Here is a 15,484-nt window from a genome sequence, read left to right as displayed (position 1 = left end):
GTAAGTTTACGTAAGACACGCAAAACTCACTAATTACCACTACAAGTTCATAGCCATAATGAACCATATTAATACTAAAATGAGTTTGACTTTTGTTTAACACATTCACTGCCAGACAAAAAACGGCGCACTACCCCAGAAACCGGTGGTCTATAGCTGCGTACAAAACAACCCGCCCAGCGGGTTGTCCGGCATCTGAACAAAGTTCACGAGCGCCCGCCAGGTGGGTTCCCGGCAGTGAATGTGTTAATTATTTTTTAGTAATTAGTGACTTTATTGTCACCTGACGATAATATAATCTTTTAATGTTTTAGCTTAAAGGCCCCCTAGGAAGGGATGAGGGTGTTTTATCCGCAGAACGCCGCTATCGCAGTTTATCTCGGTCTGTGAGCTCACCTTCACCTCGGATTATAATTTTTCAGACATAAACCTGATTTTATTAATCGATCCTGTCGCTTACCGTCGTTTTGCCCTTTACAAAAATTGCGTAACTAACAGAAGCATTTGTTCAAATATACACGTGAATATTTATATCATTATATCATATGGATTATCAGTAGATATTTATTAAATAAAGCAAGCAACGGGTGACTCATAGATGAATACTAAGTAATCCTCGCTTGTGGAAAGACCTTATTTGAAAGTTGTATCTCCAAGACAGTTCGTGATGCGTCGTCATATCTTTGCATACGCCTCTAGGTGTTGCGGAACTTAGATGATCTCAGACTGGGTTCAAATAACTTGTATACAAGGAGGTTGTCATATCTTGTATTTAATAGGAACTATGAAGGTGTTATTAGTTATTTACACATACTCATACTTTTAATTTTCAGTCTGTTTAATCTCTAAATATTTTAATGCGAATGTATAGAAAGTATTAAAAGATATAAATAATTGTATGTTTTTGGCAAAATAATGATTTTTAGTACAAGTTTTTATCGCCGATTGTACTTTTCTTTCCACAGGCAAATAATACTCATCGAGTCAATTCTAAAAACCCCAAACACAATTAGGTTGCGTTGTTTTATCACAGAGTTCCTATGGCCACCTCTTTCCTGTCTCCATCATCAGGTCAGCTTGATAATACTACAATATTGCACTACTACACTACTACGACTATAATATTGCATTGTCACCGGACTTACATATGTATGCAAATTTTCAGTTTGATCACAAACCGGGAAGTGGGTAAAATTTAACTTGCAAGATTTAACCCGTACAAACATACTATTACATAGGTACATTGCTAGTTAAATAAAAGCTTGTAACAAGTAGGTACAGTTATAATTCAAAGAATATTTACTTGTTTTACAAGGGAGCAACAGTTGTTGTTTAACCACTCGTGCTAATTTTGATACCCGAGCAAGCGAGATTCCAAAATTGAACCACGAGCGTAGCGAGTGGTTTCAGAAGTGGAATCTAGTGTTGCGAAGGTTTCAAGGCACGAGGGTTAAACAAACTTTGCCTCCGAGTGAAACAACATTTTTCACCACACCAACGCGAGGAAAATAATAACTATGAAATACCAAAAAAAAAAAAACCAAATCAAATAAAAATGAACGTTATTAAATATTTATCATCCAAAATCATCATTTAAAAGTAAATTCTACCAGCTAACATAAGGAAATGACTCAAAATTTTGCCCCTCATGTTTTAGTTTTTGAAAATCAAGAGGACCTTTAGCAGTTGGTGTGGTGAAAAATAAATTTTATATCCGCTTCAAATTATAGGAGGAAGATCATTTAAAAAAAGTGTAGTAGCTGTATTTAAAATAAACTATATTTCACCGAAAAACGTGTACAGTAGTTATTTTTTGACACAATTTTTATGTAATTAATCGGATAGAACTAAGAAGTAGGTGACTTGACCGTGACATCACTTGTACTGTTTTCATATAAATTCCATAGTCGTTAATCGTTTTGACAGTTCGAAAATAGAGACTGATTTGACTAGCATTCACTGTATAAAAATTAACCTATATGTCAATGGAAAAACGTAGTCATGTTATTTATGTTATCATACAAAACTGGTAAAAAATAGCTGTCTTAACAAGGCTGTTTTATACTTTTGGACTTCACCTTCTCAAACAGTCGGGTATTCATATAAACATGTCGGGTACTCGTACTTTTAGCTTAGGCATTTACCTAATCATTGGACTCCCATTATTTATCGGCGTATTACATACCAATTTGTGACAAAGCTATACGAGTCATCGCAGCGACCGCTTTGTTTATTTATTTTATAATATTTTATTTGCCACATTTACATTGGGAACTCATCACCTTTTTGAGTTATCATGTTCTTGTCTAGGTACAGTCTCATCTCGTCAACGTTTTTAAACCCCCGACGCAAAAGAGGGGTATTACATTTTTGACGCCAATGTCTGTCTCTTGATTTCGATGCGATATTTTTACGTGAAAGCGAGTTTTCTTGCGATGGTTCTTAGCTGTTTCATAGAAATCGATCCAGCAGTTTGAAGAGTATCAGCTCTTTTCCAAAATGATGTAAGGCATTGTCGGTATAAAATGGATTTTGTTGACATATAGCGTAGGGTTTTTTTAATTGTTTAATATATTAGTTATTCAACGAACTACATTCGCGCCTCAACAATTTTACCATGTCAGACATTCATACATTCTCATCTCATTACATTCTCGCCCTATCATGTATTGTTTACGACTCGACAAATATCAATACATCATATATCCGTCTACGATTTGTCCATAAGTAACATACAAGTTTATGAATGGCATGGATTTATTTATTTGTTCGTAGAAAATTTAAATGTAGAACGTGTGAATGAAAAGAATGTGCAGATGTAAAACGTGGAATGATGAAACTTAATGCGACACCATTGCGACACTCAGGGATTCCAATGACATTGAATCTAATATGGGTTGAAGCAAGTTTTGCATGAAACCTTAACAAGTAGTAACTTTAAAATGGTTACAAATACGTACCTATTTAACATTTATTAAACGGCACGGTCACGGTCATTGTCAAGGTATTTATTAGGGTTAAAGCTAAATAATTTAGTTGTCCAATAATTAGGTAAATTTTAAGCCTTCAGGAACAGAAAGTTGAATTCCTAAAATGTTGAATTCCCAAAATGTTGAATTCCCAGAAAGTTGAATATTTTTAGTTTCGCGAAATGTTGAACTCTTATAATGTTGAAATATCAAAAAGTAGAATTCCCACAACGTTGACTTTGTGATATCCTAGGAAAGTATACATTTTGGGATTTTATCTTTATGACAATTCAACTTTCGGCTCCTAAATGCTCAAAGAGTTACCTCGATTACTTATAGATCCCATAATGTAACCGAAGATCTTTGAAATACTTCTCATCGCTGGTCTGCCATAGTCTAGTTTTACTTTATTAGACGTCAATTATGGAAATTTCAATTTAAGATGCTGCTAAAACCTCTGCCGTAATACCGAATCATGACTCGTTTCTATAAGTAGTTACTGCAAAACCTCTTTAGATAACGTTGATTGTCACTGTCACTGTTAGAAGTAATCTGCCCTGTCAAGATTATATTTAAATCATAATTCATAATTTGTTTATTCGAAATGAATACCTTTAAAACTATTTATTTTAGTAAAAATAAAAAATAAACCGGAAACTTCTTTAACATTCTGCAAATTCAACTTTTTGCAATCTCAACATTTAAAGAATTCAACATTTTAATAATCAACATCCTGCAAGTTCAACTTTTTGCAATCTCAACATTTAAAGAATTCAACTTTATGGAAATTCAACATTTTAATGTTCAACTTTCTGGGAATTCAACATTTTGGGAATTCAACATTTTAGGAATTCAACTTTCTGTTCCTGAAGGAAAATAAGTAAGGTCTGGCGGCTCTGGGATCTTGCTCTCCCAGAGAAAATCATCCAGATTGCTAAATAAAATTTAGACAAATGTACGATTTTTCAAAAACTCCGCTCTCTGAACCTTCGGCACCTTAATAATAAAAAATATTGTTCATACCAGTAATTATAGCTGTATCTGTTTCTTGTTTAATGTGCGGATCGGGGGTTAAGTAAATAGTATTACATTTTAATCGTTTACCGGTTTGTTTATACAACTGGATGCCGAATTGCACCATGAATATGTGCATGAACGTTTGTATATTTGTGAGCAAGGCACAACCATTCATAAGAATTTAAATTGTAGTTCCGTTATGGTCTGTAGGATGCTGGTTCTGTAAATAGAACTGTGCATTAAATATGAGTACGTAGGTAAACCGCGTTGAGTTTGAACATTGAAAAAGGTTTACATTTTATTTATATCTGCGTTGAAATCCAGGTTTTATCTCCAGCAATACATTATCAGATCCGTTTTAGTGGCTATGCCGTCGATACACTTTTATACAATAAAAGATTACTCCGATTATTTAAGTGGAAAAGGATAGTTCAAATTTTCTATTCTATGATTATGTGAACACTTATTCAAAATCTCGTACGTGAATTTTACTATACTTATTCATAGGAAAAGTTTGTTTCTAAAATTGCTGTCTCTATAGTCGTTAGATCCTCATTAAAAAGGTTCTAAGTAACCTATTCGATGAGATTGTGTTATTATAAGTAGATTTCCTATTGCCAACTCCGGTTTTGTTATGATTTCGCTCTCTACTTTTCAAATGACCTAGTTAGCTGGCCAGTAGTCATAATTACATTGGGCATCACAGTAGATTCGCTCAGAGTGACACGGGATTGTTGTCGAAATAAATAGCCACAGAATTCCCTACTCGCCGTTACGAAGGTTTCATAATTTATAGGGGCTTTCTAAGATTTTTATTTCTCGGCGGGACGAGATAAGTGCCTTTTCGTTTTCTGTTTATTTGCTAATATTACCTCAACGAAATATACGTTATAAGCGCAATATATTTACAACATTTGTTTTACCTAATTGCTCGACCACAGTCCCGCGAACCCCGCCACCTGCTAAGCATTACTTCAAATACTTAGATGTGTTTTAATGTAATTTATTTGAAAAAAAAGCGTAATCCGGCTGGTCGCAGATAAAAAGGTTAGTCTGTTCTCGGTGCCAGTAACCTTTCGCTACGCAAATATGGCTTGAAAGGTAAAACGTATCGCCGCTTTTAGTTTAGAGGTCCCTTACGTCATAAAGGACGTTTCAAAATCAAGTTTTTTGTAGGCCGGTGCAACGGCTGAGTGAAACGGCATGACGAGTTACTTTCACGGCGACATCAATTCTTTGTTATACTATTGTAGCTAATCTTCTTCTTCCTAGCGTTTTTTCCCGGCTTATTGCCACGGCTCATGGCAACTAATCCCGAAAATGGTCGCAGGCACCAGTTTTTGCGAAAGCAACTGCTGTCTGACCTTTCAACTCAGAAAAACCACAGGTCCCCTTATTGTGATTAGTCCGGTTTTCTCACGGTGTTTCCCTTCACCGAAAAGCGACTGGTAAATATTAAATGATATATCGTACATATATGGTGGTAATAAGCCCAGAAACAGGTTGTAAGAAAGAATACCCGCTTCCAAGAATGTTACCTGATTTAAACAGTCATTGGCCAAAAATATGTACACATTTTCAACTAAATTCCCAACAAGGCTCAGTGTTAACAGTCAACGTGGCGTTGCGGCCAGTCTTCTGGGCACATTTGCCATCGGCAGCTATTTATGGAGACGTTTTCAAATAAAAATACCCTTATTTACATTATTCAAGACCCTTATTTTATATTTTCATGTTCAAGTTTATAGTATAAATTGTTAATTTAATTACAGTATATTTATATCGTGCCAGAAATAAAATAACCGATCACCTTTAAGTACTTTGTAAGTTTTCTCAAGCACTAAGAAGCCTACACTTTGAACGATCATAGCGGGATGGATCCGTTTAACGTTACCAGAAATAATTTTATCTAGTTATAAACTCGACAAAAGCGGCAAATCCCTTCTTAGTTGGCATGTCCAAAGCTGACAATCGTATTATTTCCGCTCCTCTTACTAAAGTTTATGCCGTTGACAAGCGAGGTTTAGCCGCACCGAACGTTTCTGTGGTTCAATGGGTAACACGAGAGCTTTTAGAGTACTGGGATGACAATCGAGATACTTGTGCTTAAGAGCTTTATTGGACGAACTAACGTACGCATACGGCAAGACATGTTGCCTACTAAAACTCACTCCATCGTTATTAAACTGAGTAAGGTGTAGAAAAATGCATTTTCTCAAGCATGTCAGTAATTTTTTTTCTATTGTTTTAGAAAATGAACACCTATCAAGCCTTTTTTCATTTAGGTATAGAGTTAAACTATCCCATCTGACGGTAAATGCTACGAACAAACGCCCTTTGTTTACGTTGAACGTAAAAAAATCGAATATTTGCATATTAAATGCAAGGACACAACGAACGTGTTTTTTACCCGAGTTCGACAATGTCAAAAAGTTTAAATTTTAGCAACGGGGGGCTAACTGAAAGTATTTAGGATAAAAAAAGCTGAAGTAAATTATTATTTTAATGCGTGCTTCAATTGTTTCTGATCACGCGTACAAATTTTCATTAGGATTAGATTACCCTAAAGCGCACGTATGGCGATTTTAAGCCCTCGGAGGTTTTGTATAAAATTCGTGAGTTTTTTTTACACATAAGTATTTATGCAAGATTTTTAACAGTGTGTGAATACTGAGGGATGTCAGAAACTGCTGATATAAAAAAATGACAGTTTTTTTTATTAACTGCACAACTGCGATGTAAACTTTTGACGTCGCTCTTGAATGACGTGCTTCTCTATGATCATTCGTTAAAAGAACTACAAAAGCGATTCAATTTGAAATTTTAAGAATAATCAAACGTACAAGAACTAGTCTTCATTATGAAAATATAACCGAAGCTCGACTGTGTTGCTGGCTGAGCCCACAATGAAAATCGTTTAAAATAGTGACACGAAAAATTTTTTGTGTCGAAATTGGAATAACCCTCGACGTACAATTTCCAAACTGCCAGCAACCTTGAAACACAAGTAACGACCAAACGGCAGATACCTCAAAAAAAAATAAAGAGTTATATTTTCATATCTAATATGCCTATTTGTTATATGATCTCCAAGTAGCCTTTTCTAAGAACATTTAGAGTTGGCCTTGACACAGGACTAAAACTCTCAGAATAACATATGGCTATTTCACCCATTCACTGATATGTGTGGCTTTCACTGATATGGTGATATGTGTTAAATATGAAACGGTGTTGCCTCTACTCGAGTATATGCCAAAGGTATCACTTTTTTTCTTAGACTTTATTTATCTTTTAAACTGTACGTAGTTACATATCTTTGGTAAGTAATAATAGTTGTATGAGTGTATCAATTCTAATTCCGTGTGTTTAGTCAAATCTGTTGAGCCGTTTCTAGTTACTACGCTAAAGAGCCAACATTCTATAATGACACTTAACACACAGTTTTGACGGATGATTGAGAATAGATAAAAATATCTCCTTTTCCGCTTTCAAGCAAAAGGTACCACAAGCTTGCCATAATGATGTTCTGACGGGTTATTCGTATAAATTATACAAGCGAATTGCGGTAAGCGACAATGTACCCTTTGCTTGAAAATGTCACATATGTAGGATAACGTACAGGAAGTTATAAAAGGGTAACGTAGGTAAAGAAAGTAATCTGCCATGATAGTTTGTGCGGTCAGAGTGCTTTATTTGCATGACACAGGCGTCTTTCAGGGCACTATGCGCTGTATCACGGGAAACCTTACAATTTTGTATTTTGAAGCGATCAATATTGGAATTGGGAGGAGCTAAATAAAACTTTGCCTTACTTGTGGCTGAAACGACGTATAGAGCCAATACTCTACTGGAGTAGATTTATAACAAATACTTGTTAATTAGATAAAAATGAGTAATTTAACACACTAAATTGCAGACTAAAAATACATGGAAATGTTAAAAAATAAGGCATACTTCCTATAAGTTACACATTCTTCTCATTTTTAACTTTCAAAACGAAAATGTATACATACTTTTCGATTCCTTACATTTTATTGCAAAGTTGATACTATAACATATTAAAGGCAATATTTCACCGTCAAATTAGCATTCATCAAGTAGCGTTTTGTAAGGGGCGTAACAAAAATGTGAACACATAAAAGTAGATGTCATATTGTAAAGGAAAAAAAACAAGCCTCCGCGACAGTCCATGTGAGATCGAAGTTTTTAAAATGAAACTAAAATTAAATAAATCCATAATTGTCTCAAATTGCATCTTCTATTTTATAATGACAAATGTATTTTATTTTTTCCTGCTGCTGGCTATTTTTTGCAAAACGACGACCCCTGTGTATACGGCGATAAAACTTATTACGGTCGGCCGACGCGACTAAGGTTGGCGTTGTGAATATACCTGTGACCATGCGAGCTCTTGATTGACGCATAACTAGATTAACACATTCAGTGGCAGGGCGAGCTACGCGGTAAGAGCGTAGCCGATAAAACGGAAAAAACCGTGTGCAACGAAATGCACCCACGAACAGAGAACCCGCATTTCAACCCAGTCAAGTGTTGTGTGTGTACTTTTTGTAATGGTAATTGTATGTAAAGAAAAATATAATTTTCTTTCATTTAAATTATTCCGCGCATCAGTCACTGGCAGATCGCGGCATAAACGGCTTATATAATCTATGGTAGATTATAACCTAGAACTGCTGTCATATCATCGTCATGACAAAATAAATTTAATAACCAATATTTAATAAAAGCTAATAGTGATTTGAGAATCGACATTGTGATTAATAACATTAAATGTCGTTTCTTTTCTTACAGGTAAAGTTTATTTTTGTTACTGTTTAACTTGTACTGTTTGTGAATAACTTAGGTACTTGTAGATTAATTCAATAAATCTTTTCTTACAGAGAAACTCAGTTATGTTTGATTGACCGTGTCGTCCAAATCATTACGAATAAAAACAATATCTTATAAAACGACATTTATTGTCAGAAAAATGGAAAAGTTAAAGTTTACGTTTCAAGTGAAATCAACAAATGACGGAAAGTCTAACTACATCGCTATAACCTCAATTGCTACACAAGATGACAAGACTTACCTGATCCCGGAGGAATTTCAAGCTGTACAGTTTCACAAACATGTTCAAGCATCTAAGGCTTTCAATACACTGAGAAATACATTGAAGAAAAGGCATCAAACCAGAAATGTATGGATAAAAATGACAGAGGAACTTTTACAAACATACTGTGATGAGGATGAAAATATGATTTTCCAGGACCAATTTCTTGAGGAAATTACCCAAGGACAGTCAACTATTGGGAAAACAAGAGATTTAGAAGATCCTTTAACGAAAATTTTGGAAAAGTTAATTGAAAGTCAACAAAATAAAGAAAAACAAAGTATAAAGAAGTTAGCCGACAGGTTTGTGATCGAAAAATTTGATGGAAGAAGTGCAAGTGCATGTCACTGGATGGAAACATTTGAAAAGGAGTGTGCGAGGTTTAATATTGAAAAGGATGAGGAAAAAATTGAAATCTTCAGATTATTTCTTGACAAATCAGGCGCTGACTGGTACTCTTCTATGATGATAAAGTATAGTTTACAATCGGAGTGGTCTGAGTGGAAATCAAACTTTTTGCAAACCTATGCCAATAAAGGTTGGAACGCAAGCAAGTATGCTTTATTTTACAGGTACCAATCAGGCTCTTTATTAGAATATGCCATAAAAAAAGAAAAACTTCTTTTAGAAGTAAGGAAGACGATTGATCATGGCACTTTGATTGATATAATTGCTGCCGGTTTACCAGATTACATAACGGATAGAATCAACAAGGAAGAAATTGTACAAACAAAAGAACTATTTAATGAACTTGGCAAGTTAGAACATTTGGTTGCAAAGAAGAAGTTTATAAAAAAGAAAGAAGATACTAAGCAAGTAAAGGAAAAGTGTAGTATTTGTGAAAGTTTACAAAAAGGTGTGCGCTATCATTCAGAAGATTCCTGTTGGTTCAAGACAAAATCGAATAATGGAAAAGATAAAAATAATAAACAAATAAAGCACGTCAACAATTCAGAATTGGAATGTGAACTGCAGTGTGATGAACCAAAAAACTAATAGTGCCGCCGTTAATTAAAATAAAATTGGTATTGAATAAAAAAGTTCAGTTACTTGGAATGTATGACTCTGGCTCGAATGTGTCATTGATAAATGCTAAGTTATTGAAAATAAAGAACAAAGAATTAGGTTACTTTAACAATACTAATTTAAAAACAATTAGCGGCGTTGGAAAGGCAAATGGCATGGTTACACTTCATGTGAAAATTTTTGATGTGGAAAAAACAATGAATATTTTTGTTATGGAGAATGACAATTTCACTTATGATTTCTTAATCGGATTGGACTGTATAAAAGCGTTTTACTTATGTCAAGACGAAAATTTAGTAATCAGCCAAAATGTTCCTTTACAACATAGTGAAATAGTTTCTAAGGAAACAAGTGAGTCGGATATTGATATTTCTAAGGAAATCATTTCTGATAAATTAATAAACTTCAACGAGTACTTCAGTGAAGAGAACTTCGAAATTAGCATAAATCATCTAGACTGTCAACAGCGGACAGTGATTGATGACTTAATATTGAAAAATAAATCTGTATTTGCAAAAGACAAATATGATGTTGGAGTTGCAAAGGATTATGAAGCACACATTGACTTATCGATAGACAAATATTGCAGTAAAAGGCCATATCGTTGCACAATTGAAGACAAACAGGAGATTGAAACACAAATTGGAAAACTATTGGGAAAAAAAATAATAGAAGAATCATATAGTCCGTTCGCAGCTCCAGTTACATTGGCTTATAAAAGAGATGAAAACAAAAAGTCAAGACTTTGCATAGACTTTCGAGACCTTAATAAAATCGTTGTTCCACAGTCTCAGCCATTCCCGCTTATTGAGGATCTAATAATAAAAACTAGAGATTGCAAGTTCTTCTCTACACTGGATTTGAATTCAGCATTTTGGTCAATACCTCTGCGTCTTACAGACAGGCACAAGACAGCTTTCGTCACTCAAGAGGGGCACTTTCAGTGGACTTGCTTGCCATTTGGCTTAAAGACGTCACCGGCCATATTTCAAAGAATAATGTGCAATATAATTCGGAAACATAAGTTGGGAGATTTCACGGTTTGTTACATTGATGACATATTAATTTTCTCAAAATCGTTCTCAGACCACGTCCAACATCTGGAACAGCTATTTCAAGCGATTGTAAGCGAAGGCTTAAAATTGAAGTTTTCCAAATGTATGTTTGCAGCCAACTCAGTTAAGTACTTGGGCCATATAATACAAAATAATTCGGTAAGACCCTTGAAAGACAATCTAATATCAATAAAAAACTTTCCAACTCCAAAAACAAGGAAAAATGTGAGGCAATTCTTAGGGAAAATAAACTTTTATCATAAGTATGTGCCACAAATAGCAATCAAACTGGAACCATTACATAACCTTTTGAGAAAAGGACAAACCTTTAACTGGACTGAGGCATGCCAAGAATCATTTGATGAAATGAAACAAATATTATGTTCTCATCCAATACTGACCATTTTTGACCCAAAGTTACCTATACACATATACACAGATGCTAGTATACTAGGAGTAGGAGCAGTCCTTAAACAGCCACAAGAAAACAATGAAGAAAAACCGGTGGCATACTTCTCAAAAAAACTAAATGAAGTTCAAAAAAGGAAGAAAGCTATATACCTAGAATGCCTGGCAATTAAAGAATGTGTAAAATATTGGCAGCATCTGCTGATAGGTAGGAAATTTACTGTCTTTTCTGATCACAAGCCTTTGGAGAATATGAATATAAAGTCAAGAACGGATGAGGAATTAGGCGATCTAACGTACTACCTGTCACAATATGATTTCCAAGTTAAATATTCACCAGGAAAATACAACGTCGAAGCAGATTGCTTAAGCAGAAACCCAGTCCTAGAAGTAAATGAAAACCTGGATGAACAATTAAAAGTAGTTAATATGATAACCCTACAAGATATCTTAATAGACCAAGTTAACAATGTCAATATACAGAGCAGGAGAGACAAATTAATAACAAGAAACAATGTCTATTACAAGAAAGTTAAAGAAAGAGAGAAAATAATATTATCAGAGCAATTCAGTTTAAAATTTATAAAAAATGTACATGCAGATCTAGGCCACATAGGCATCACACAAATGCAGAGAATGATTAGCTTGTGGTACACAGCAGAAAACTTATCAAAAAACATAAAAAAAATCTGTAAAAATTGTATAGTATGTTTGAAAAACAAATCAAGAGGACAGAACAAATATGGATTGATGTCTCACTTGGGTCCTGCCACAAAACCATTCGAAATCTGCTCCATAGATACAATTGGAGGATTTGGGGGTTCGAGGTCGACCAAGAAATATTTGCACCTGTTATCAGATCATTTCACTAGGTACGCTTACATCATGACGTCAAGTACACAGAATGCAAATGATTTCATTAAACTAGTGAGAAACTGTGCGGAGGAAAACGACATTGGCATGATCCTGTCAGACCAATACCCTGGTATCAACTCTAGAGACTTCAAGGCATTCCTGGATGAAAAAAATATTCCAATTATTTTCACTGCTGTAGACTCACCCTTCTCAAATGGTCTAAACGAGAGATTAAATCAAACATTAGTTAATAAAATCAGATGCAAGATAAACGAAAGTGACGCTAAAATAGCGTGGACAACCATAGCACAGAACTGTGTAAAAAACTACAATGAAACTGAGCACACTGTCACTGGATTTGCTCCAAAGTATCTTCTAAATGGCACCGATGTCACAATTCTGCCAAATGAGCTGAAACTTCAGAAGACCGACTATGATTTGACCCAAGACAGGAAAAAAGCTATGGAGAATACATTAAAATCACACAAGTACAACAAGACGATTTATGATAAAAATCGAAAACATATAGACTTTGAAGTTGGTGATACTGTTTTCGTGGACAATGGAAACAAACTCAATAGGAAAAAGCTTGACGAATTGAGAATCGGACCCTATAAAATCATTGGGAAAATATCAAACTCAATCTACAGGATAAGCACTGACCATAGGAAATCAGAGTCAAACTTTTTCCACGTCTCTAAACTAACTCCAGCCCCTTCGCTTGACATGCATGATGAAGATGAGTAAATAGTTATCTTCTATCTTCACTGGGAGGGGGAGATGTAAAGAAAAATATAATTTTCTTTCATTTAAATTATTCCGCGCATCAGTCACTGGCAGATCGCGGCATAAACGGCTTATATAATCTATGGTAGATTATAACCTAGAACTGCTGTCATATCATCGTCATGACAAAATAAATTTAATAACCAATATTTAATAAAAGCTAATAGTGATTTGAGAATCGACATTGTGATTAATAACATTAAATGTCGTTTCTTTTCTTACAGGTAAAGTTTATTTTTGTTACTGTTTAACTTGTACTGTTTGTGAATAACTTAGGTACTTGTAGATTAATTCAATAAATCTTTTCTTACAGAGAAACTCAGTTATGTTTGATTGACCGTGTCGTCCAAATCATTACGAATAAAAACAATATCTTATATGTATAAAACAAAATGCTGTTAAATCAATAATAAATAATTACCAGTAAATAAATTTACCCGCTCTCGTTCCGCTATATATGGGCATTATATACTGGGGTCAGAGCCGATAAATCGTGTCTTTTCCGTCAGTGTTCGATGCACGGCTAACTTTTCACGAACATATTTTTTCTCTCGCTAAGAGCTCTTCAAAGGCTGGGTTTTGTAATCCGAAACCTCCGCGATTTTCATGACCCGGTGGCTATAAAAATGGTTTACAATGGTCTAGTAAGGAGTAAGCTGGAGACTTCGTCGATCATTTGGAACCCCTACGAATCGACGTATGCTTTACTGCTTGAGAAGGTCCAGAAAGCGTTTTGAAGGTTCCTTTATAAAAAAATATTCGGATTCTATCCGTACCTGTACCCGACAAAGTATCTTCTCGGCTCCCTCGGGTACAATTCCTTGGAGGTCAGGCGGAATTACTAACTCCTTGTCATGGCATCCCGAGCCTTGCGTGGGGAATCAGACTGTCCCGAAGTTGTTTCTGGTCTCATGCGCCTGTTTGTTCCGGACGCCCCGAGAATGGCCTTCAGGGCTATTACCGCGAAAATCGAAGTTCGTCAATTGCGGGCATTTTTCTCTGTCACTCTAATTACGTATCAGTAAGAGGAAAAGAGAAAGATCCCCGCAATTTGCGAATTTCGGTTTTTGCGGTAGGCCCCCAGACCACGACAACGCGACCTGTTGGCCGTGCCGCCGGCACGCACCGTATCGCGCAGGAACTCGCCGCTGCCCCGCGCCCTTTCACTGCTCAATGCGCTCCTGGCATCGACGCCTGAATGCGATCTATTTGCTTGGCGATGGGCGGCAGTGTATAGTGAATGCTTGAGATTCTGTGAGACGATGGATGCTAGGTGCTCAACTGTTCCAATTTAATTTGTCAATGTGCCATTATTGTTTTATAATTGTTAATGCTTATAATTATTATTGCTGTTAGTCTAAGTTTCGTGACGCATTGGTTCAACTGTAATGTCATGAAAACATTTTTATCAATAAAAAAAAAAACTCAAAAAAAAATGCAATTTACATTTGCCACAAGGTGCAAAAGTGTAAACATATTTTTGTCGTCGACTGTACTTGAGGCATGAGTCACTGCAACGATAAAATACATAACCATACCGACAGAAGAAATCATGTACGAATATAACCCTGTAATGCCATTATCTACATAATAGCATTCCTTAGCTAGACAGTACCAGCTTTATATACGTCAAAGGCGCATTAAGCGCTTAATCTCAGAGAGAAAAGCGAAAGCAGTTACATGTCATACTTAAAATTACGCTCAAGTATGTCTCGGGAAACAATAAAACAGTCTCGCGACCGAGAAAGGTCAAGGGAAACGCGTGTCGCCAATGTTAACTACTTGTCATATGAGGAAAGGGGTACAGACGCGGCTCATCATACATTTATGAGAGTATTTATTATTTTATTATTTTATCGACCTAAACTTGATAAGGGTTTCTTAATTAGGATTTCGTGAATGCTCTAAAACAATGGTTCTGTAGCTTTTAAGTGATAGGGAACTCTCCACAAAATTGTTATGGACCAATCGGACCACGGTTGTCCGAGTAATCGGTGAACATACTACATTAAAATAATCATCATTATTATCATCAAAAAATCATCATCATCAGATCCACTTCATCAAATTGATCGTTTTTGAGATAAAATGCTCAATTTGCTTAAGAAAACACCCAACTCAATATACACTTGCCTTTAAACACTTAGGAGTTCCCTCAATTCTTCATGGATCCCATCATCAGATCAGAACCAAAAATAAAATGGGACCAACTTGGAGATAACTCCTTTCAAACAAAAAAGAATTACTCAAATCGG

General features: G+C 35.4%; 2 protein-coding genes across 2 annotated transcripts in view; one reads left to right on the top strand and one right to left on the bottom strand.

Annotated features, from left to right (window-relative positions):
- LOC133529377 (WD repeat-containing protein 47) overlaps positions 1-15,484 on the bottom strand; it is a 111,485-nt gene that overhangs the window by 29,663 nt on the left and 66,338 nt on the right. The gene's annotated exons all lie outside the window — the stretch shown is intronic.
- Positions 8,574-10,254, top strand: LOC133529632 (uncharacterized). Its single transcript, XM_061867424.1, has 2 exons — positions 8,574-8,798; positions 8,888-10,254. The coding sequence occupies exon 2, from the start codon at positions 8,977-8,979 to the stop codon at positions 10,093-10,095; it is 1,119 nt and encodes a 372-aa protein (XP_061723408.1). The 5' UTR covers positions 8,574-8,798; positions 8,888-8,976; the 3' UTR covers positions 10,096-10,254.

Source organism: Cydia pomonella, chromosome 1 (assembly GCF_033807575.1).
Source record: "Cydia pomonella isolate Wapato2018A chromosome 1, ilCydPomo1, whole genome shotgun sequence".
Lineage (NCBI taxonomy): Eukaryota > Metazoa > Arthropoda > Insecta > Lepidoptera > Tortricidae > Cydia > Cydia pomonella.
This window is presented reverse-complemented; position numbering and strand designations above follow the sequence as displayed.